At 34.7% G+C, this 25,499-nt stretch overlaps 1 protein-coding gene across 2 annotated transcripts; it reads right to left on the reverse strand.

Moving 5' to 3' along the window:
• Positions 1-1,578: 1,578 nt before the first annotated feature.
• On the reverse strand, positions 1,579-24,132 carry LOC128994396 (flotillin-1). Of its 2 annotated transcripts, XM_054418942.1 has the most exons (12): positions 23,916-24,132; positions 22,710-22,785; positions 21,752-21,842; positions 21,201-21,344; positions 20,351-20,470; positions 13,760-13,890; positions 12,750-12,834; positions 11,728-11,808; positions 11,475-11,581; positions 7,749-7,959; positions 7,212-7,376; positions 1,579-1,759 (listed from the first exon to the last, which is right to left on the reverse strand). In XM_054418942.1, exons 1-12 carry the CDS (start codon positions 23,965-23,967, stop codon positions 1,742-1,744), a joined length of 1,281 nt encoding a protein of 426 aa, XP_054274917.1. In that variant the 5' UTR covers positions 23,968-24,132; the 3' UTR covers positions 1,579-1,741. The 2 variants fall into 2 exon arrangements, with proteins under 2 accessions (XP_054274917.1, XP_054274916.1); XM_054418941.1 differs by lacking the exon at positions 1,579-1,759 and having other exon boundaries at positions 6,961-7,376.
• Positions 24,133-25,499: the final 1,367 nt, after the last annotated feature.

Genomic DNA, 25,499 nt, shown 5'->3' on the forward strand with positions numbered 1-25,499 from the left:
TAGCAGTAATTAACAATCTAGATATAAAAATACTCGTGTCCTGGATCCTATTCCTATGGACTCTAAATACGAAAATAGAATTCAGTGCTCATAACTGAAGTGAGGATCATCAAAGTAATAGAGGATTGGGAAGGAGAGAATCTGTATTGTTGGTCTTCACAAGTAATTTATAGGAAATTTGTTATAAAATCATATAATCAAGGATTAAGGTACTTCGGTGCTAGGTGTCATGCTCAGTTTGAAAATTTATACTTTAACTGTGAATAAATTTGGTGGATAACCTTAAAACCTAGTCTTCAGTAATTTTTTGATTACAGAAACACTTATCATGAAGTAGGCATCCCACTGCTATATTTAGGTTGTACCTAGCTTTATATTAAAACCTGCAAGAGGTATTTCAGTTTGTTCTAATCCTTTTATCAACTACATCCTTTTTGTGACACAAAAACACAATTTACACAGTAAGGATGTCTATAGTCTGTATGATAGAACCTGTCTCCTTACCGTCAGTCTTTAAACCATTGACCATTCCCCAGGTAAACCTCTGGTGAGGAGATAGATTCGATCATACAGACTATATGTCTCCAAAGTAGATGAACTGCACTAGTGACAGTAACTTTTCGAAAACAATGCTGAATTACTATTTTATGATTTGATTTAATCCCAACATTTTTTTAAATTATTTACCATGTATTTACTCTTAAATTCCAGAAGGCCTCAATATTTTCCCTGATTTGACTAATGAAGACAAAAAAATGTCAGATTTTGTGAGAAATATTTTTTTTATTTATGAGAAAGGTTTTAAAATGTATACCAATATCCACTATATGTTAAGCCTGTGGTACAGTACAAAAATGGTACACCCATACTTTCAGAATCCATCTTGACTGCTATAGGCCTTGTCAGTGTTGATTTGGGGTAAATAGTAGCATCATTTTTACCCTCTGCATCGCTTTGATGCTAGGTTAAAGGTTAAAATACCTATTTAGTAACATTGGATTTATAGTAGTATACGCAACGATTGGGTAAAGATAGTGCTAACGATACGAGTAGAAAATTTAAGGTATGAACCTATTTACGCGAGTTGCGTAAACTACTTACCTACGACAGTGTTTTAATTACTAAAAATCACTACTCATAACTTCTAAGAGAGGTTATGTTTGACTTTATATCCTCTCATTGCTACTGACAGTGATGCAACGAAACATTGTACCAAACACTAATTGCACCACCCAACAATTAAATTGGCCTGAACAGCTGATTAGTTGATTCAACTAAACTTCTTCTCTCTCAATCCTTGAACCTTATTGGTCCGTTACCCGTGTTATTATGGGTAAAACTATGCTGTTATGAAAGTAAACAATGCTGATATGAGATACTTTTCAATTCTAAGAACTGTACTGAAACGGCTACTTAAAAAAACAGTCGTAGGTAAAAACCCTTTTAAAACTCCAATGGATGTATGCCTGTACTATACCCCTTGAAAACACAAAATCTGGCAAAACACTCTGTATAGTTTCCAATTTAAACGTAAGGTCACAGTTTTGAGGCTACATTAAAAAAATTAACAACTCGTACTCGTTTTGGCAGGAATTTTAAATTCACACATTCTAAAGGCAAGGAAGACCAACAGTACAGACCTGGGCTGGCAGTTCAGTTTGAGTCGTAATCACTCGCGATGTCGAGAGATCGGCTGGTCGAGGGCAGCACTAGTCACTCGTCCTCGGGTCTACGCTCGCGTCTACACGACGTGCACCGACTGCAACACACACCGCAACTGTGTACCACCTCCATGTTTGATGTGAGTTACAATTTTATTATAAATTAAGTAAAAAATGGTTACAAGATTGTTTTAAACGTATCAGCTGATTATGATTTAAGAAACACTAAATGAAAAGTACAGTTCACTCTCAACAATCCGACACTAACGGGACCGATAATGTAACAAGGTGTATTACTGACATTAATACAAAACTAAACTACAAGGTTATAGAGTCTTTATTGGAGCCTAGACATTCTAACTTGTAAAACAACTAAAAAACTACAAAGAAAATTTCTTATTTCACAGTGCACTGTGGGGTTAGAAGCTTAAATCTTTGTGGGGGCTTATGTGTGAGGCTAATTACAAACCATTTGGTATTTGAAAATAATATTTTGATATGGTAAATAACTAACTCTTCAGCGGCTATTTGAAACTAACATTGCTCTAAAGGCAGACAAATCCAAGATGGCCGTTGGCTTCCATGGACTCCCTTGGAAAAAATTCAATCCTAAAGAAAATTTCTAATCCCACAGTATCCTAGATATTTAAATTATAATAACTTTGGTGTTTAAAAGCTATTTTTTTTTGGATGATAATTAACTCTTCAGCAGCTGTTTGAAATCATCAAAGATGGCCACTAGCCTCCAAGGACAGAGTCTACTTTTTACTTTGACTATTAAAGATTCAAATTATTCAGTTTAAGCATTTACTGTATCCGTTTACTGACAAAAATACCTATAAGCTCATAAAAGTTAATGATAATGCCTTCCTTTATATACTCTTTGAATACTAGTGGGTAACTTATTAGTTATAGGCACATCTAAAGATTTCTGATTTCTTAAAAATCACATAATTTAATTTAGTTTATCAACATTTGCATACAGCAATGGATTATAGGTCTGAATATCGTTAAGTAACCTGTATTTAAAGTATAAAATGTTGGTACGCTTGTAGCTTCCTATTATCCTGTCACAGAATATTGCAAGGAAACGGACATTTTATATTGATATTGATCAATATCCAGTCCAATCAGAACACAAATACGATAGCCAAGTGTGTCGGATCATAGAGAGCAAACTGTAACTTAAATGAACAAAATATTAACTATACAACTCACAAAAAATGGCAACAGAACTCAGCTGAAATGGCATTTAATTTTTTTCTGTTTCAGTGAAAGTTCTACTAGGCTATTTGAAGTTTTTTTTAGATAAAAAAACTTTCCTTCCAAATGTATTAGCTTTCATTGGCTGACAAATAATACAGCTAACAGTATATTTGTCAGCTAGTAAAACCTTATATAAAAAAAGGGAGGCGTACGGCAAAAAAATTTTCAATATTTTTTTATTGCATATTATGAAATTACAAGTCTTTCTGAGTCCATTGACATACAATATACAGTGTGTAAATTAAGTCTGGCACACATTTTTTATCTTTTTTTCTATAGTAGATAGAAGAAATCAATTTGCGGGACTGATTAATAACAAATGTTAGGCACTTTTTACAAATTTTGAAAATAAAAATTCCCTTAAGGGCAAGGGGGGTGGGGGGTAACTAAAAATTTTCAAATGACAACCCCCATCTTGTGACCCATCATTTTAAAGGTCATTGGAAGACAAATCCAAAGATGTGTCTGAACAATTTTTTTTTGCACCCTATCCAAGATGGCGGTTTAAAATGTACTTAGGGTTGAACGGGTAAATTAGGTATGGCACACATTTCTTATCTTTTTTACTCTTTGTAGATAGAAGGAAATAATTTGCGGGACTGAGTAAGAACAGATGTTTGGCACTTTTTCATAATTTTGACAAAATTCCCCTTAAGGGTAAGGTGGGGGTGGGGGGTAAATAAAAATTTTCAAATGACAACCCCCATCTTGTGACCCCTCATTTAAAAGGTATTCGGAAGACAAATTCAACTATGTGTCTGAAAAAGTTTTTTTTGCATCCTGTCTTATATGGTGGCTTAAAATGTACTTAGGGTTGAACGGGTGAATTAAGTCTGAAACACATTAAAATTTTTTCAGACACATCGTTAAATTTGTCTTCCAAATACCTTTAAAATGAGGGGTCACAAGATGGGGTTGTCATTTGAAAGTTTTTAGTTACCCCCCGCCCCCACCTTACCCTATGGGGGAATTTTTTTTCAAAATTATGCCAAAAAGTGTGAAACATTTGTTCTTACTCAGTCCCGCAAATTAATTCCTTCTAATCTACAAAGAGTGAAAAAGATAAGAAATGTGTGCCATACCAAATTTACCCGTTCAACCCTAAGTACATTTTAAACCGCCATCTTGGATAGGGTGCAAAAAAAATTTTTTCAGACACATCTTTGGATTTGTCTTCCAATGACCTTTAAAATGATGGGTCACAAGATGGGGGTTGTCATTTGAAAATTTTTAGTTACCCCCCACCCCCCCTTGCCCTTAAGGGAATTTTTATTTTCAAAATTTGTAAAAAGTGCCTAACATTTGTTATTAATCAGTCCCGCAAATTGATTTCTTCTATCTACTATGGAAAAAAAGATAAAAAATGTGTGCCAGACTTAATTTACACACTGTATAGGTTTGCAATTCATTTCATTGAATAAAAAATTCATAAAGAAACCCCTGCCTATATGAGCGGAATGAATTAAAAGTAAGTAATTCATTTGCTACAGTTAGGTTTATACTTGTTTTCCGAAAATCCTAATATTTGCCACAAAAGGAACCTTTTCTCCAAAAGTATTTTACATATCAGCTTGTAATTTTTAAACAGTCTGTAGGTCAAATGTTCACATTAACTTAGTTTTTTGAAACACCCTATGTACTGTCAATATTATAATATAAACTATTAAAAAATGTTTAAATTTATTATTTGTTAAAAAAAAAATGTGTAAGACATTAATAAAAACTCAGCACATATACTAAGGTGTGACTGATGTTAAGTAAAAATGTCAACTCTGTTAAATATTTTTTGAGAAAATGTTCCTTACATTAACATTACGAAGATAGGAACTACGCCTCCCCAACGTAAACTAAAGCACAGAAAACATACTACTATAACCCAGAATGCCAACCGCATGGTAAAAAGCATTAAGTACTTTGAGAGAGCTTTGCCTGTCAATTCATAGGCAGCGCCACCAGCGTTGCTATGCTGAGTGCATAGCAACGCTGGTGGCGCTGCCTACGAATTGACAGGCAAAGCTCTCTCAAAGTACTTAATGCTTTTTACCATGCGGTTCGCATTCTGGGTTATAGTAGTATGTTTTCTGTGACTGAGGTTATGTTTAAAATATTTGGAGATGAAATATGACATGTTATGTTTGATGATGATTTATGAATGAAGTGCAATGTAAATTATTAAATGTTTGCATAAAAACTGAAAAAAATACTGCAGAGTTCTAATGATAAAGCAAAATAATTATAAAAAAAAGTTATTTAATTGGGCCTCTATGGATGATTAGTATGCTACAAATAGACTAATCTGATATATTGAGAACTTTTAAAATGTCTCAGACATTCAGTGACCATTTTAAACCCTTTTACATGCAACACTAGTCTTTTTACTAGTAAAAAAGACGCAAAAAAGCCAAACCTCTTTCAAACTAAATTCTACACGATTAAAGGGTTGGGTTTTTAATATGGATCAGGATCAAGGAAACGAGAATTGAGCTATGAGGTTCACAGATTTTTACAGATTTAAACTTCACAATATTTCACAAGTAAAAAGATTATTTTACCCCTGAACAGTATTCTATCCACACAGTTCTTACGCTCATGCTCAAAAATACATACATGTGGTTTAAACAAATCTACATTCCTGTCAATCTTTTTGACCTAGACATTATAAATATTCTAGCTTGGTAATTATTATTTTAAATAAAAGAGTACCGGATACAACAATTTCATAATCACCTCTGATAACATCTTTTGTTTTGTAACAACTTTTGTTATTTAAATGCATAAAAAAGATGGGTCATTAAACTTTTCTGAATTTTTTACAAATTTGTTATCTACAAAAAAGATACATACCTCAGGTTTAACTAACACCATTGCCCAACTACTAAAGATCAGCATAGTTTTTATAAAGGTTTGGCGATAAAAAAGAAATTTTGTTCAATAAATCTTTTTTTTATTGTAGATATTTGTAGAATATTTATTTGTACTGTTCCTCGTCACCTTATTTACTACACAAATAGATTTACGAATAATACTCTTTACAATTTCATTCATGATTTATAGTAAAACAAACTAGATAAACATTGTATAAAACAATTATAGGAAATATACATGATGAGATATATCCACGATAGTTTGCATGGAGTTTTAAAAACCTAAAATCAAATGTCTATGAATGACTATATATTGACTGTTGTAGACAAAATAATCAATAAAGGTCATGGGGATTAACTTATTCTAAAGAAAACTAAAAACTAAACTAAATACAAGTTATTTTGGCACATGATTTTTGATACTGGGCTTCTACAAGTTCAATCTATACAATATCTAAACTATAACAACACAAACACACAAATAATATCTATGTATTAATAGGAGTTCAAAATAAAAGGAAAATAAGGTCAGAAACCAGAGTTAACATCAGAATTAGTTCTGAAGATTTGAAAATCCATCAATCTTAAAACAGTCGTTTTTAAATTTTAAAATAATTTAAGACAAATATGTTTAACTAATAATGTAAAGAGAACAAAAGTTCTTGCGATATTCTAGTTCTAAAGTTATATAAAGTTTTTGTTGTAAAAATATAACTTAGTCCCAATCGCATTTAGTTAAAATTATCTTTTTTGATCAGGATTTGCTATTAAAATACAAAATGTAAAGATAAAAAAAAAATAGCCAATCAACTACAAAAAACTTATAAAAACTTAATATATTGAACAGCTAAAAGGTAAAAGGAAGAAGAAAACTTAAAAGAAAACAACATACAGACACAACTTAATATCCTATTTTGATAAGGCGACCTAAAGTATGTTTACTAGCTAAATTGTACTTTGACATAAAACATAATAAAGTATCTAGTATATGACTATTCCACTTGTTACAAATATAAAATACTTATAAAATCAATGCCTGATCATAAACAAAATTAAGGAATTAATTTTGAATGGTTATCAGAAATTAAGTTAAGCATGAATAATAGCAAATTATGATAGCTTTTTAAATATTTTTGCTTCAATATGAACGTTAAAGAAAACAAGCCCATTTAAAATCAAATTACTTATTCAAAAAGGGAAAAAATTGTAAAACCAAGCAGTAATAGTTTAAAAAACTCTTCTCAATTAAAAAACCGCTTACATTGGGGATAGAACAAAGATACGGGTACCTAACTAATTTAAAATCATTTTATATTTGCAACAGTCAAAACTACTCTACGGCTATGAGATGGTATGCAGACGATCCGTGCAGTTGATGAATGAAGTGAAGATGACCCTACTTAAAGTTGGCTAAGTGAACCTTCATAATGTCGACCCCGGTCATGTTTTTGACCATCTCCGGCACTTTGGTGACGATCTGTAGAACTTCTCCGGTGAGCTTGGCAGCGCCAACCTCACCGTTGCCGGCCGACACCATCGTGATCTTCTTGGCTTGGGACAGCGGCGCAGCCACCTCTGCTGCCATCTGCGGAAATAAACAAAAATTGGTAAAAAAGTGTTTACAAAGTTTCAGGATCTGGATCTTATCAGGTGAAAAAGTACATCAAACATAGTCAACAAACCCTGCCAAAGCTTGAAAATAAAAAAATACACAGAGAAGGAAGGGTAGTAAAAATAAAAAACAAAAATTCCTGAAAGAAAATAATATGAGTATGAATAAAGGGGAGGTGAACACTTTGTACATGTCTATACAAGATAGTGACTGAAACGAGACTGACCAACTTAATATACTTACCAATATACTTATCCTCACCAAAAATTGACATTATAATTCAAATGAACCAATCAAATGTCAGGTGAAAATAATCTTTGAAGATTATAAATTTATAGACCTCACCTTAGGCAGTGTCTCCAACAGCATTTCCACCATAGCAGCCTCTCTGTACTCCTTGAATGCTTCAGCCTTCTTGGACATCTGCTCGGCCTCTGCCTTGGCCTTGGCCTGCACTGCAAATGCCTCGGCCTCTCCTCGTAGTCTCAGAGACTCGGCTTCGGCCTCTGCCTCCATCACCACCCTCAGTCTGTTGGCCTCAGCCATCTTCTCCAGCCTGAGGACAATAGAGGACGGTTAAATTTTGAATCTACAATTTTTTTACTCTAGATATTAAAACAGTATATAAGTAGAACTTCTATTACCTGTTCACAATATTGAGACCAAATTATGATAAGACAGAAATAGTGCATAGAAGTTTATATTATTATAAAAACAACAAAATCTACTTTACAATTACAATAAGTGGCAGGATCAGAAAAGGTTCCTATGCAAGACTTAAGTCACTAGAACTATCGTAGCTTCATATTCAATGATTGTGGACAGAAGCGGTATGGCACAAAGTTGCAATTGTTTTTTATCTTCCTCTTAAGTGTCAAAGTTAGTTTAAGTATTATTGTACCACCTAGAGTAATGGACACAAGACTAATACCCCCACCGCAGCAAACCTGCAGACTAAGCGAATTTCCATTAGCCTGATAGGATTTACACTAAAATGCCTCCTTAAAAATATCATATTTATTCCCTATTTAAATAGAATTAGTTAAACGAGTACTTAGGTTTGCTGCAACAGGGAGGGTAAAAAGGTGGTTTTTTTATGTTAATAGGTTAGTAAGAAATTAATGTATTTTCCAAATTCGATCAAAATATGTTCATAAACAAGCAAACTACAACAGTTGACTTTTTCTCCATAAGAATAACATGGGGATTTTAAATTTACAGTTTCTTGGAATTTTCTCCATAACCATTAGGCGCACAATAACGCTTCAATATATTAAATTATTTGTTTTTTATGCTCTACAAAATGGTGTGAAAAGAAATTGTAAAATTTTGTGTTTATAGGGTCAAAAATGGGAAAAACCTATTTTTACCCCACAAAACCCCCCATAAACCCCCGTTCCCATAGTCCGATCATGCTGGTTCGCGAACTCGTTTGAATAAATGTAGGTTTACACGTTTGTACCAAATTTCATCAAAATCGGATGCTTTTTGCTCGAGTTATCGTGCTAACGGACACATATATATATAAATATATATATATACTAGCTGACCCGGCGAACTTCGTATCACCTAAGTTATAGGTTTCCCCTAAGACAGACCGATGGATAGAAAGTACCGTTACGTTTAATTTTCAAGATGATCTCATTCGCATCGCTCAATCACGTCCTGGTTGAAGTTCGTTCGCTACGCTCACTCACCTTTGGGTTGGAGCTCGTTCGCTACGCTCACTCACCTTTAGGTTGGAGCTCGTTCGCTACGCTCACTCACCTTTGGGTTGGAGCTCGTTCGCTACGCTCACTCACCTTTAGGTTGGAGCTCGTTCGCTGCGCTCACTTGCCTTCAGGTTAGCTCGTTCGCTACGCTAACTCGCCTCCAGGTTGAAGTTCGTTCGCTACGCTCACTCACCTTTTGGTTGCAAATTAGCTGTTGTCATAAATGTAAAAGAAATAATAGTGCTGCACCCTGTTGGTAATCCTTGTAACTTTAATGCTATTGAACATCATAGAACAGAACCAACTTGTTTAATTGAAACAGCTGTTAAGATTCATTAATTCCATTTCTCATAAGGTTAACATGGGAAACTCCAGAGCCACTAGGGCGGAGCCCTTTTAAGAATTTCGAAACGGGAAATAGTTTACGTCCGATTCGCATACCTACAGAATTTACACACCAAATTTCATAACGATCGGTGAAGTCGTTCCGGAGGAGTTTGCAGACAAACACTGTGACACGAGAATTTTATATATTAGAAGATATATATATATGAATTTGAACGGATGGTGTTTTTGGCCTCTAGGGACCTCAAAACGAAAAAATAAATCGGTCCCGAGTCCAGGTCTTACCATGAGTACTACGGTAATAGCTTATTCCCTATATGGGAAATTCGCTAAAATCAACTAATTAATTCTTGAATTATTGTTAAGGAGAAAGGAAGGATACACAACTAACTAACTCACTTGAATAAAGAGTCCCAGAGGGTTTTAATAGAACACATACCAGTTTAATGTGTAGTTATGTGTTCTGTTAACCCCCTGGGGCTCTTGATTCAGGTGAGTTAGTTGTGTATTCTTCCTTTCTCGTTAACAATAATCAATAAATCTAAAGCCAAGTTTTCCTTTAAACAAACTACTTAGTTCTTGAAAGACACTTTCAATTTTTTTAATTCTAAAAAGTATATCGCAAACTCAACTACCAATCATCATAGACCCTCTGGTCTAGAGTAAAGTTTCTTTTCGGGTTAGGAAATAACTTATACAACCATAGTAGTGATTACTGCCAGGGCCGGTTCTAGGAATTTTTCAGAGTTAAGCGAACACCCGAATCAGCGCCACTTAGAATTCCCCCTCTCCCCCAACCCATGAACATAACTTAACCGTATTTGTGAATTTTTTCCCAATAATTTTTGGAAGAACTTTTTTATAAGTTTAGGTTAGAAGAATACTTGCAATAAAAGACTGTTTATTATTCGCAGAAATTTAACATTTTTACACTTTTACTCATCATATAAACTAGCAAAACCAAGGCCACATTAAAAAAACAGTCAGTAATGCTCGTCAAGCATGAGACGTCACGATAGAAGACGGCAATGACGTAATGTTTGCCGTTTGTGATCAGCTGCCTGTTTTAATCTTTCCTTGGAAAATAAATAAATTCGTCATTGCCGTCTTCTATCGTGACTTCTTTGGGCTGACTGGACTCGCCACCAGATAATTCCAACAAAAATCTACTCATTGATTTGGCTTGTTTTTTATCTTCCTCTTCCAAATTTGCCTTACGCTTTCTATAATAAGTGCCAGACGTTTTCTTTTTTTCTGCCATTGTTTTCTTAGTATCGGCTCGCAAGATGTTTTACTCATTTATTCAGTTTATACTTTCTTCTTATTTAATGCACTAATTATAAATTAAACTTAAAACACTCGTAATCATTCACTTATCAACAATCATCAATCATCAAATTAATGCCAATACGATGCCGATACGGTATACGTATAAAACTAAAAGAGTGCAATACAACGTAATGCTCTGCTCTAGGATAAGACTAAGAGGCAGAAGGAAGGGGGAAGTTTCTTGTTGTGACAAGTGGCGCTGCGCGCTTGCTTATCATTCTCGATTCTCGAGCATGAGTGAGTCGTGAAATGAAACCCACAGGCGCCGCGCCGTACGCTGCCTAGCGTCAGCTCTTTACAATCAAAACTGAAAATGGCATTGAGTCCTTGAGTTGTAGTGCTGTACAAATATACACATTTTTCAAGTGCTGTTGGTACAAACAGAATAAATGCCTTCATTGTGGTGCTTTAAAACTTGAACTCTGAGCGAAAAAAACAAAATTACCATACGTTGTTCACGTAAAAAAAATTGTTCCGTCGGCGCCACTTTTTTGTGGCGCCATATGCGGCCGCGTAGTTCGCGTATGGGTTAAACCGGCCCTGATTACTGCAGATGCAGTATAAGACATTACAGTCTCGCTTATCATCCAAACACTACTGAGCTACCCTGTTCAACAAATATTATCATTGTATTCAGATCTAGAGTATAAGGCAAACAAGAGGCGCGTAATCCCGTTTGTCTTACCTGAACTTTTCTGCTTCCGCAGGTCGACGGACCATCGCCTCCAGCTCCTTCTCCTTCCTCTGTATCTCCTGGTCCTGCACAGCAATCTCCTGTGTCCTCTCTACCACCTGCGCAATGTTAATAGTAAACATTGAGACTAGAATAAAAACCATAGTAGAAAGCTTGCCTGTAAACCCTTGAAGATACAGTGAAATACAGTGTCAAGTCTTTGGGAAAAAGCAATTATTACAAAGGTATTCAAACAACGACTAACCTTGATCTGCATCTGTTCTTCCTTGATTCTCTGTTTTGTTTTTGCTGCTTGCAGTTCGTACGCCATTTCTGCCTCAGCTTTCTGCAATATAAAAAGCAATCCAGAATTATTGTGGAAACAATATTGACATTTTTTCAAAATTATTTTTGTTCCACCCACTGCAAGCTCTGATATGTTAAGAGCACAACAAGCACACAATCATTGGAAACAAATTACTTTTAGAATTTTGAGAGCTTGTACCGTAGAGGCATGTTCAGGAACATTAGCATGTTTAGCGGCCATCTTGTATTGTCTATAACCTAGAAAACTAGTTATACTGAGCAGGACACTTTCTTTTTAGGAAAATAATTAGAGAGTTAGGCCCTGGGGCCCTTTAAAGTTTTGTATTTCTCCATAAGATTAACATGGCAAACAAAAATTGTTATGAAACTCCAGCTGTTGTCAGAAATTAAAAGTGAGAAGAAGAACATATTTTGATTGTAAACAGTCAATATGTTTGCTAATTTAACAGTTTGCTACAAACATTTACTGACTTGGTTGAACCATTTGAATTTGGGTTGGCGTAAATATTACAGTGGCTATGAGTAAGGCTATTTGTAGAAAACACTAAAAAACAAGATCAGCTTTTGAAAAATGATAAGATATTTTCAAGAAATGTTGATTATATCGATCTGTTATGTAGGCTACATCTTGAGTATTTCCATAATGTTTGAGTTGAATGTTTTAAAGTCATCAGAAATTATGACTGTTATTCGTTTTAAAATAACGCCTGTAATACTTAGCAATTGCTCAAATTCGAGCAACCGATACACTAGTAAGTCTTATTCGATGATTCCTATAAGAGAATTGTTATCAAGGTCTATATAACTGTTTACTGAAAAAGACAAATAGGCTAATATTAATAGGCTGAATAATTAACTTCATTAGGTTGTACATTTTTAAACAAATGATTGCACTCTTCACAATATCCTCCAATGTTTTTTTTATTAATTACAAAAAATAAATATAAAGAAAAGTTTTACCTTTGTTTGAACTTCTACGTCATATGCTGCTTTCTTGATTTCAAAATCTCGCTGTGCCTTTGCTATTTCAGTATCGTTCAAGAATCTGCAAAACACATAGTTTTTCACCAAAATGTGACCTGAGGTGTATAGTAATTTGGTGGGGGGAGAGGAGACTGGTAATTCTCCTAGGAAAGCTTTAAGGAAAAAGCTACAAAGTATACTTTACTTCAAGGCTGCGTCCTTAACCTTATGTGAAATGCTAGGTTTAACACAAATGCAATTGGAATCCATCAATAATTGTTCTGTATCAACTCACTGAAGAGACTGACAAAAACAGAAGTATGTAGAACTGTGGGTTGCCAAGCTTAACCCATTGGCATACTTGACGAGAACATTTCTGTCCCGCTGCTAATGCACTCTGGCATTCCTTGAGGAAACTGTTCTGTTGGCATATTGCTAGTTCAACATGAATTTTTAGGGATCACTAGTCGGGTCAATGGGGAGTGAGCTGATCTAGTGGTAGAGTGTGGGACTTCGGTCCCTCAGGTCTCGGGTTCAAATCCCACCAATAACAAATAAATTTTATCTAAGTGGTAATGCCGCAAGCCTTAGGGCTAGCCTGAAGTAATGTGAATAATGATGGTGGGATAGAGCCTAGCGTCCTAGGACAAAAAAGAAAAAATACTTATCGGGTCAATAATCTTTTTCTGTCTATCTGCAATAATTATTGTGTATATATTTTTTAGTTTCTTTATTTGCCTAAATTGTTTTGGGAAAACATTAGTAAACGAGTGAGAGTATTGAGGTTATGTTTTGTGTCAAAATGCCGCAACTGTCTTGTTTACGATCAAGTGAAAAATACCGGTATATATAATTATGGGTTGTCTTCCAATCTTTGTGAGGAGGAAGATAATAATTTAAGACAAAGTAATTGAATAAGGAAGTTACATTTGCTTTTGTAAGTTTTAAGGCAGTGCAACTTAGGTATGTCAATGGGTAAACATAACCTTGGTAGAAGCAATGTTTACCTGGCAGCCATCCTCTCCTCCTCTGCCATGGCTTCCTTGATCTGAGCATCCTTTCGAGCCTCCGCCTCCCCGATCCTTGCGTCTCGTTTGACCTCAGCAGTACGCGCCATCCCCAGACTCTTCAGATATCCCTGGAAAACACACAACACTTAAACATTTTTTAAAATTCACTCTACACTTGATATGATTTATTTGTAACCCCTTAAAGCTGTCCATTAAAATACTCTGAATAAAATGTGTATGCAAAAATGTTGACAAACTACAAACATGTTTAATGAATTCATTAACCTCCATTAATGTGAAATAAACCATTAAAAAACCTACATTTGAAGCTTGATATAAAACTAAGATAAAGAGAAATAAATTTCTAAAATCAACTGTATCTCAACCTCATTCTATCTGTACACTTAACTCGTTAATTCCGACATGCACCTCGGTGGCGCACAAACTCAATTTCAGTCAAAAGTAAACACCACAGACTTCCCAAAAAAGTGGGTTTACAGGAATAACCAAATTTAAATGAAAAATAACCAATTGAATAATCATTGTATACAATTTAAGTAACAAAATAACATTCAAATTATCAAATAAAATCAAATCAAATCAATTTATTCATCACAAAAATTCATAGTACAGAGGCTGAATATCAGCAATGAATATGTGACATGTCAGTACAAATCATGCATTATAAATAGTTTACACATAATAAATACATACAAATATTAAGATTACAGTTGACAGGATAAAAATGAATTCATGTCATAAGGACAAAGTGCAATCAGTTTTTCTGAAAGTTTCTTTTTAAAATTATTAAGGCTCAATGACTGGTCTGTGAAATAAAAGGACAATTTGTTGTAGACTTGTATGCATTGATAATAGGGTCCATTGTGAAACAAAGCTAATCTGTGGCTTGGAATTTCCAAAAGTTGTTTGTGTCTAGTTTCATAAATTTTTGCTATGAGCTGCTAGTTTACCCATGCTATTAGCATAAAATCAAGTATAACATTTTTTTCAAAAAATCGCTTTGTTAACAAGATATGCGCCATTTTGTACTTTTTACCTAGGTCTAAACATTTTTACCTTAAAATTTTTCCAACCGATCTTTATGAAACTTAGTATGTTAATGTATAAGAAACCCATGTTAGAAAAAAAAATCACCTTGATTCAACTTAAAATTTTAAAATGGCGGCCATTTTAATTTTCTAAACTTAAATTAGGTACTCAAAAATTACAGATTTTATGAAAAAATGTCAAGAACACTTTTATTTAGCATCTTTGATTCACTATCAGACGAAACCAAGTTTAAAACAATCAAACAAGAAATGGCTGAACTATTACGATTTTTAGTTGTTTAGAATAAAGCAGAAGCTAGTCAGGTTTGCCCCTGTTTACAACTAAAATTGTAATATTTCAGCTACAGTATTTCTTATTCAATCTTTTAGATTTTTCTATGATTTCCTCTTTATTTTGACCCAAGGAATCACTACTTAAATCATGTCCCCAAATTTTTTGAACACTCTGTATAGGCTACACAACAAAAAGAACACAAAACACAACCCTGGTATTTCCTCCTGATTTAGGACTCCTTCAGAGTCAGTAGGTTGAAGAGAAAATTTTCTTCAATTTTATGATCAGATTTTGTTTTCAACTTACTTTTTGACAAAGTCCTACATCAGGAAAAAATATCAAAGTTATGTTGTGTGTCTTTTATTGTGTATCTACTACAATAGATCCCCTGAACTCTGAATTTTCTCAGGTAAACCAGCCGAACTTGATTCCTTTTTAAAAAATTCCTTACTAGCCAATCTTTTATAATATAACCTATATATTTAGTAAATCTGCATGTAAACTACCGGTAATTCAATTGAAAATGAGGTATAACTATGTATGTCATCGAGTATAAATATCCTCCCCCTCTAAAATCATTAGAATATTGTTTAACATAGGTCAAAAGATGACAGCACCGAATGAATCACCAAACTAGTATTTTAATGTGCTTTAGTGGGTTATGACACAATGGTCTGAGGACACAACATGAAGTGATGATCTATCCACAAAGTGCTCTAAGCTCTAATGTAATGTTACAAAGCCATTATAACATCTTAGCAGTGCAAAACCATGGTTAAATTAAATGTCTGAACATTATTAAACAGGACAGTTTTATATAAAGATAAACTAGTGTGAAGTCGTGTTCATTTATCGTGTTAAATTTGTAGCCGATTTAAAAGTAAAACTAATTTAGTTTAATTCAGCAACTGTCAGAGTGAGCTAGTATACAAAAATAATTTTTTTCATACTGCAGCAAAAACAGCTGTTTGTAATGCATGTGTAGCGGGGCTAAAGTAGCATTTTTACTCTCTAGGGAGTAAAAATAATTTTTAGTCTCTAAGGAGTGAAAATCAGCTGTTGTAAACAGTTAGAAAATTTTGATTGTGACAATCGTATTGATCAAAATTATTTTTCAATCGATTCATTAGGGAAGGTTTTAGCCTATTGTTGCCGATAGCTCGACATATCGATCATATAATCTAGTATAGTGTACAATCGTAATAGACGAAATTATTGAATCACTTACTAAACAGCTGCTGATTTGCATTAGCAGAATTGAAAACAAGTTGGAAATCGTTTTGAGAGGTTATCTTTACATAACAATTATTTCGTTTTCAAGCTTAGTATTTTATAATAATGATACAATATGACGAAAAATAGTTCACCACACAGGCAAAAAGTGTCTTTTTAACCATCGCCCATTTTGCGACCTCGGCTTTGCCTCGATCGTAAAACTTGACCTCGGCTTTGCCTCGATCGTAAAACTTGACCTCGGGTCAAAAAGAGTTCTAGTGATGAAATATACTATTTTTACTGGAACTTATTAATCATGGCAAACTAAAAGGGAAAACTGTAAACCACATCCCCCATCAGTTACGAAAGTATGCAAAACTGAAAGATCAAAAATAGAAACACGGATGATTTACTCTGTAATGTGTAGCCATAGCTTTCTTTCGCATGATGGTTGTAAAAGTTTTGCCGTAATATAAAATTTAAGAAGTGGACAGAGGATTTCCCAAGGGGTCTATAACAATTTAAACAAAGCGAAAGGAAAATAAGTTAGCTCATTATTCCATGCAAAACAAACAGCACATTTTTCTTGGGAGTCTATCAAACCATTAGACTTCTCATCCCATTGTAAATTTTTAAGCGAGTTTTTCGTGTCTAGTTCATGTACGTCGACACTGATAGCTAGTGTAGACGGAATTTTGTTTCCATTATTTTAGGACTATTTAATGATTTGTGCTTTACGGTTTAGTTAAATACATAATAACAAGGGGACCAGTTATTGTTTATAATAAGATCGTTTTATTTGGTTAAATGAGGTGTTAAATGACTGAAATAACAAGAAACAATTTGTAAACAAAACACGACCTCTATAGTGCGACACACAGAACTAACAATAAAATTGGCGTCAGTGTTCCATAAGGATGACAAATCTATTAAGGGTATGTTTTATCTATGATCAAACCAAGAGATGGATATTTAAGAACTTGTCAGCTATGTACAATTGAACACACACACAGTAAGATATATCCCAGTAAGATTGTTTGTGTATTTTATCTTGCCTAGCTGATTCAGACCAAATTAAATACGATTCACAGAACCAAGGCTATTTATTTGGTTTGACTGTTGACCTTGGATACTGCAAGTAAACATTCATTTTGTACAGACTAAAGCTGATCTATATGTGGGTTTCATGTTCGGTTGTTTGACAGTTTCAATGTTGACTGTTGAATGAAACAACATAATTTGTGAAATTGAGATTTTTTAATAACAACAATGCAAATGAGACACTCTACTGCGTGGGATATTTTGTTTTTAAAAAACAGATAGGTTGGCAGCACTGAATGCGCAGGAAACTGGCATTACAAATGTTTTTATTTTTTCTGAAACTATTAACTTTTTGTCACTTGAAACATTGTTCGGTGGAACTATTCAACTGTGAACCTCTCTATTTCTTTATGGTCCATTTTACAAATGTAATTTGCAATTAACTGACAAGCAGACATTTGTATCAATATTGTTCTAGTTAGTTGCATTAATCTCAAAGTACAATGAACCTAAATAAAAGCTGACGGATAAAATCTGTAAGTGCCTATGTTTAATTAGTGGTTAGCTTAAAACTGTTAGTAGCAAAGCAAAAAAAGGGTGTTTTATACATAACCTAAAGGTGAAATTAGTTCTAAAGTCTAAGTGATTAAGTTGGTAATGAACATTATTAAGAACAAATAAATAATGTTCATGACTTTGACTGGCATAAGCTCCATTTTCTAGAATAATATGACATAATATCCAAGTTTGCCTAGCTTTAATGACTTTGTGCAATCTTAGACAGAAATAAAAGATTGTTAATAAGAAAAACCAATCACCAAAAAAAAAACTATGTGAAAAAAAACGAGCAGGCAAGTATAAACCTAAACCACAGCCACAATGTCCCAGAATTGAAAACATACCTTCGCTCCCTGCCCGCAGCGAGAAAACATAAAACAAAATCAACCAACAAAACCATTAGACTTATGATTTTTTTAATACAAATCATGTGAGATGAAAATAAAATGGTAAAAAGGGCAAGGACGTTTTCTACATTATACTTGCCTACTGAGTCTAAAAGAAAATTGTGCATTAAACTATAGGAATTTAAGTTTGTGTGGAGGAACAAACCAAAAAGAAATATGCACGGGATACTTGTGAATTGTAAGATGCAATCTAAGCTATCAACTATATTAATGCACAAATGCTTAAAACCGTAAAAGCCGAACTTTAAGTTGAATTTCTTAACACTTTGCATGCAAATATTTATTTGAGTATTCATGCTTCACCAACTGCAGTTACATAACAACTTTGCCTCAGAAACTCCAGGTTCCAAAAGTTACCAAATAAAGTGTTTAAATTTGTAAAAGTATTGTTTCAACATGAAACAGACTGAAACTAGTTAAAGTTTATGCAAGACATAGTCTTATGGAGCTGCAAAAGAGGCGCTTCCTAGTTGTTAAAGTGTGGGACTTCTGTCCTTGAGGTCGTGGGTTCAAATTCTGCCAATCAAAAATTATTTTTGACTGTCCAAGGTGTTTAGGGGCACACTTGATTTTGTGGGTCCACCTATTTTGAAAACCTAAGAGACTAAATACCTCAAGCCAGTAAATCTTATGTGCAGGAGAGCACTCTTTACTAAAAGCGGTACAATATGTATTGTTTTTTTTACGGTCTAAATTTAAACTAGACTACATAAGAGGCTTTAGCAGCCACATAACTACATGTTCTTAGGGTATGTGTAAGACACAGGTAACTTGAGGTCTTACCCCTGTTGTAGACGGCAATCACAAGAGCAGTAACAGAGCACTACTATTGGACCACAAATTGTGGTTTGAGTACAAGAGATTGAGTCTATCTGCCAACGGGTACGATGTCTTACTTAATTGCGCTGTTCTAAAAGTGAGCACTCAATTTTAAATAAGATTTCAGAAGCGTTGGATAATAGAGCGAAAATCACAATGGCTACACGTGTCTGGTGCTGTTCTGTAAACAGAGATGCTTCACTTCCGTTGTGCAAGTCTGTTGATCGTATAGCTGAAATCATCTTCTAAAGCAATAGGTGACTCTTAGGTACATAGTTATATGTAGCATTATGTATTTTCTTCTTTTTTATGCCCGATCCTTCACATCTTTAGGTGCAGGTTTTAGTCCAGATCAACTCTACACATTTAACGCTTAGCTTAGACAACCACGGCATTATTACATTGATAAAATCCATTGGTGATTGGCAGGATTTTAACCCGAGACCTCAGGGACCTTGTGATATACCTCTAGACCATCACGCTTCTTTCACTTATGTGAATACAGTGTAAGTGTAAGTACATCGTGTTATTAAGACATACAATTTATAATACAATAAAAAAACACAAATTGTGATAGTAATCAAATTGTACAATTATTTAAAATACAGAAATAATTATTTCAGCATGCGGTTTTGTACAGATATCACTAGGTTTTATCGCTGAACTACAATCAGAGATTAGGGTGCAACTATACATGCTCCGACATATTAATGAAGGATAGTGTGATTTGGGTAAAATTTGTTTGTAGCAATGTTACTGACTAATCAGCTGTTTCTTATGTCAACATTATAATTTAGCATTGATCAACATCTTAGCAGCTTCTTAAGAATTTTGGATACTTCTTAAACAAAATTTATTCTTTAGGGTTTCGTTTCAACATTAAAATACCATCACCAATTGCACGCTAAAGAAGTTAAATTGATTTTGGGAGGGGTTTTGAATTGGGTGGACACAAATTATTTTTCTTTATAAACAGGATACTCACAAACACAATGTTTAACATTCCATAAGGTTTTGGGCAGGGTTTTCAAAGGACAGTAATTTTTGTATTTGATTACAAACAAAATTAGTAGGCAATGGCAATAGTAACCACTGTTTTTATTAATTTGACCATGGATTTTTACAAAGTTTTAATTTAATAATCTAACGACAACAAATATATTGAAAAATACAGAATCAGATAGGTTACTAGAACAGCACTAACCTCTTCATCTCTGATGTCTTTGAGCGTGTACGACACCACGGTGATACCCATGTTGACCAGATCGGACGACGCAACCTCAAACACCTGCTTGCTGAACTTCTTACGGTCTCTATAGATCTCCTGTAAAAGAAAAAATGTAACCAACTTTTAATATAGCCTATTGTAAAAAATAATTTTGAAAAAATAACTTTGTATTTTTTAGATTTATCAATAAGAAATGTTGCCAAGCTTAAGTGCTTATTTTTTTTAGTATGGTGGCCTCTTTCAACCTTGCATGTGCCCGTCCACATAGCCTAAGGGCCTGTGAGTGAATCGTATCCAGCAAAGCAAGGAGTGAGCCGTACAAGGGTGAAGTGTACTGATGAAAAGTAGTGGCGAGTACCAGAATACGAACCTGTGACATCGCTGCCTTGGACCCAAAGTCCATAGCGCTACCGACTGAGCCAAAGACTCACAAAATTGGCATTTAGCTATACAGTCTAAAATTGTCTGACAGCAATAAAGACATTGTTATTATTATTTTGTTACATTTTTTCTAAGGGAAACAGATCAAACCACGAGTCTTGTTATCTATGTCAATATTTTGTTCTAGATAGCATTAATCAATAACTCAATGGTAAATAGAATAATCACCTAAACAGAATCTGTACTGTACTGCCAGTCCATCCTCCTGTCTAAATGGAACTGAATATATCAAGCATTACACATAATAGAGAATAGGTATATTTTCTTCTAGAATTTTAAAAACTACAGGGGAACTGCCTCTACGAATATTTATAACACAGTTACGTCTATAATCTATATTAATATGTCAGGTAAAAGATACTGCTATGATAGCAATGCTACCAACCTCAACAGTCATACTGCCCATTATTGCTCGCTGATGCCCCTCCAGTGTTGCCAACGCAATGTGCTGAATTTCCTGATCTGACTTTCCCAGAAACTGTTCACAAGCTGCCATCAGCATCTCTTCATTTTGTCCCTGAATCTTCACCTTGAAAATGTGATGATATGATATGACAATTTCACGGCACAGATGGAACATTATCTTGTGAAACAAATAACTTCTTAATTATGGAGACAAAATAACACTTATATTTTAGAAGGTAAAATCATAACTAAAACTCCAACATGTAAAATATTACAGTAGGTAGTAGGCCAACTGTAAAAAAAAAAAAAAAAAAATAGATTAGTAGGCCTACTACGTATACAATTTCACCAAAATTGTACCACATGTGTAGCTCTGCACACATCCAAACACACACACAAACATGACTTGGAAAACCACTTTTGGCTCAGGGGGGCCCAAAACGTGTATTTCCACCCAAAACTTAGACGTTTCTAATTTATACTCTGTATAGGGTAGAAAGTATAAATCAACACTTCATTGGTTGTATTTACCTGTGCTATGCCAGTGACTGAGATCGGAACGCCTTGACTTGTGTACACTGTCGGGGAGTCCACCTGTAGTGTCATGGTGTTGAGGGAAATTCTGGAAACAATCAAATTAAGTTTTTGTCTGGAAAAAAGCTGCCATGTTCAACCGAGGAATAAAAATTTAGTGCAATTTTGTAAATAAATAGGTATACTTTTATAAAGTACCAGGGGCATGCTCAATAATCAATCTTATGCTCCGTTTCCTTTAAACATTTTGTCCCAACACTGTTGGGAGCTAAGCTCAAGTTGATTTGAGCACAGCTTCCAACAATGTTGGCGCGCCGTTTCCATTCCAAGCAGTTCACGCAGCATCAGCCAACTTCTTTTCACTTTGAGCACCGTCTTTTGCCCTCTACGCTAAATCTACATCAGTGCATCATGAAGAGTTGTTGTAATAGCTGGTGCATATCACCAATTTATTAATTGAAAACTTAGAAAGTGGGGATGATGGTTTAAAAGTTTTTTTACTAAAAGGCCGTTTAAGGTGCCTGACAACACCCTTATGAGGTATTTATGGCAGGCTAACAAATTTGAGTTTGGCCGAAATTTTACTGGGCCGAAGTGTTAACACCGCTCACCAAACCAAAAATTTTAAGACTGCTATATGATTAAGGCCATTTTCAAAGTAGATACACTTAAAACCCCTAAATGCAACCAACGGGTTTTAAGATTACCGAATCGGCACACCAGTTGGCACTTCTAGTACACAAAGTTCCCTTCTGTTTAAATTTCAGATAATAAAAAGGAGGTTAAACTCAGCTGAACTTTAATTTTCTTTACTCTGTTCTTATTTCTCATTAACAATGTGTAAGTTTAGGTACATCAAAACAAGATGGTCAAAGTAAGATTTTGACTCATTAAAAAATTAATGTCAGCTTTCTTTTTGCCTAATACTAGAAGGCTAGAATAAATAATTCCTTACCTTTGAACACATTGTATGGTAGGCCATACAAAGGCTCGTCCTCCTGGCACAAGCAAAGGCTTGTTGTAGCAGCATCCTAGAAAAAATGTTAGGTTAAATTTGTAAGGTGCTCCAGCATCCTTTTGGTTTGGGAAGGGGGGGAGGGTTGTAACATTTTAATATTAGGTATATTTGTTAAAAATGTACCTAGCTACAATTCAATAGGGGAATTTTTAACATTCCTGCAAATAAGGCTTTGGGCCTATTGCATGGATTTGTTTTTGTTTTTCCCCACTGGAAGCGTCCCTGTGCCGTGGTCGTAAAAAATATTGGCCCTTTTCATTCCTCCTCAAAGTAGGCCTACTCTGTCAGTGAGTAGTATGGCCTCACCTGAGTGAGTAGTTTGCTCTTTTTCTACCAAACACTTTTTGGTTTGCTTTGATTTGGCCAGTGGATATATAGGCCTACATTAGATGAAGAGAGAAATAAGTTAGATAGGCCTAATAGCCTAGAGAGTTTTTTTTTACAGAAATGACACAAAAGGGTGCATATTTTAAGGCAAAGATGAGCGATGAGTGTATGATAAATTAGATGACAGCTTTGTTAAGTTACTGGCGAAGATCAGCTAGTACCTAACTAGCAAGGATTATTTATCAAAAGCCAAATGATGAAGGTCCAGTTTCGAACTATTAATAAGACACTGAATTAACTTATTAATATTATATTATAGACGTTGTCTCAGGATTGAACCAGCAATCTAACTTACTTATTAACTTACTAAACAATCGAATAAGTTAGGCCTATATTTTACTCAGCTAACCAGCTAGCCTATTTTGATTAAGTTAATAATATGTTCCCGCAATATGAATTAAGTTAGGGCTAGACCTATCCTTCATTCAAACTTTAAAAAAATATGATACGGTTCTCTAATTTTTTATAGTGGACTAAGTAAGCCTAAACTTAACTTAGTAGGCCTAACTTAATCTATAAATATTGCTGGGCCACTCAGTTGCAGTTCCATAACTAAGCTGAAGCATAAATAAAACACACGTTAGTCTATGTATGGCATGGCTGAAGATATTCAATTTTGAAATGTGAGTTCTTGAAATCTTTAACCAAGAGTTTAAATAAAAAGTATATTGTAAGCTTAACATACTTTTCTTGAATCCAGTAATATTAAGAAATATAAACAAACCACTCCCCCCAACAAAATGACAGTAAACTTACCAGAGACGACAAGAGCTTCATTAGGACCACAAGTAACAAATCCCCACGTCATTTTCGGACTATAAACTTATAGATCTAATATCAATGAACTGTTGAGAGTCTTAACGCCAATCAATAATCAATCAACAAAATGAATAAATATTTTACAACATAAATTCATTATTTCGAGCAATTTTCCTTATTACACCGACATGGACAGAGTTTTGGTAGCTTTCAAGATGACAGACAGTCAGAGACAGACGCCAATGCAGGTTAGACACAACACAACACATGCGCAAGTTTTCAGTCAAAATTCTGATGCACAATTAAAGTAGCACATTTTTGTATACATGTATGATATGATATACTGTTGATTATTTGTATTTAAGTGTGCTGGTGGGGTAATACTTCTTTTCACAAAAACTAAACTCAGTGGTTCAATTCGTGGTCAGTTTAGTTGTCAAAGTTCTTGTCTTAAAATCTGGAGGCTGCTGGTCCGATCCTGAGCAAAATTGATCCTGGATCCAAATACACGTTGGGCTTCCAGTGTTATTATTTTGATTTTGTATTTCCAACGGCAAAGCCAATTTTTAAAGTATTCACAAAAGTCTTTTTAGTCTAGGGATGGACGATCCATAACAGCAAGTTTTCGTCACAGCACTATCCCCTCAACAATAAGCCCCGCCTACTCAACAATCTTCCACTCAGCTCTTGTCACACGATATAACCACGGCCACCTTAAAGGCGGCCGTGGATATAATAGGTAGGTACGAGGATGCGGAATACTACCCCTCCCCCCGGGGACCCCCCCAAAGGGGAAACGTGACCATGAAATCTGCCAACTAACCAAGATGAGAGCCGGGTCCGAGGCTGGAATACCCCCCCCCCCCTGGGCAAAATGTGATGCTATGTAATTTTAATTTGAGTAATTCCGTTTGATAACAAAAAGGCACGTGGGGAATATCATACAGCATTTTAAATGTTACAGCAAGTTTGGTTTGGTTGGTTACCTACTTAGAATAGGTTAGTTTTGAACATTGAACAGTGTGATTGTATGACAACGAAACTTGAGTGTTCGTTCGTGACTGGAAAACTGCCCCTCCCCGATCTCTGATGTCAACATGACGTAGGAACCTGCTTGGGGGGAGTATTCCGGTGGTCCATATAGGTATTCTATAACTGTCCATACATGTCTATGTATAGTTCACACTTGCTCCCATCAAAATGATCTACTCTATGCAATCAAACATCCACCATGATCCACCATTAATTTTCAATCCAATTACCATAGGTACCTACATCATCTTATCATTGTTCATTCTAAAAAAATTAATCCAAACTCATGTTTTATTTAATCTCCGTTTAAATAATCAAATTCAATTATTATAAGGTCATCATAAATCTTGATAATATTTTGTAAAACATGTTGTAATATGACAAAAAATATAGTTCATCAAACATCAGAGGCAGAGGGGCAAAAACCCCTTGGCTTGACTTGAAACTTGAGCTAGGGTCGAAAAGAGTCTTTTTACGCCTCGGGGGAAAGGGATGAAATGAGGGATAATATATTACATTAGGAAGATCCTACATCCCACCTCAAGATTG

This window comes from Macrosteles quadrilineatus, unplaced genomic scaffold (assembly GCF_028750875.1).
Source record: "Macrosteles quadrilineatus isolate MER2022 unplaced genomic scaffold, UCM_ALF_1.0 Scaffold_5__1_contigs__length_97177068, whole genome shotgun sequence".
NCBI classification, from domain to species: domain Eukaryota; kingdom Metazoa; phylum Arthropoda; class Insecta; order Hemiptera; family Cicadellidae; genus Macrosteles; species Macrosteles quadrilineatus.

Bases quoted from the DNA above. Each gene is read 5' to 3' on its own strand.
- LOC128994396 (XM_054418941.1), bottom strand. From the start codon at position 23,967: ATGACGTGGGGATTTGTTACTTGTGGTCCTAATGAAGCTCTTGTCGTC. The intron at 21,843-22,709 runs GTAAGGAATTAT...GATTGTTTCCAG, and splicing joins ACCATACAATGTGTTCAAAG to AATTTCCCTCAACACCATGA. The intron at 11,582-11,727 runs GTTAGTCGTTGT...AACATTGCGCAG, and splicing joins AAGAACAGATGCAGATCAAG to GTGGTAGAGAGGACACAGGA.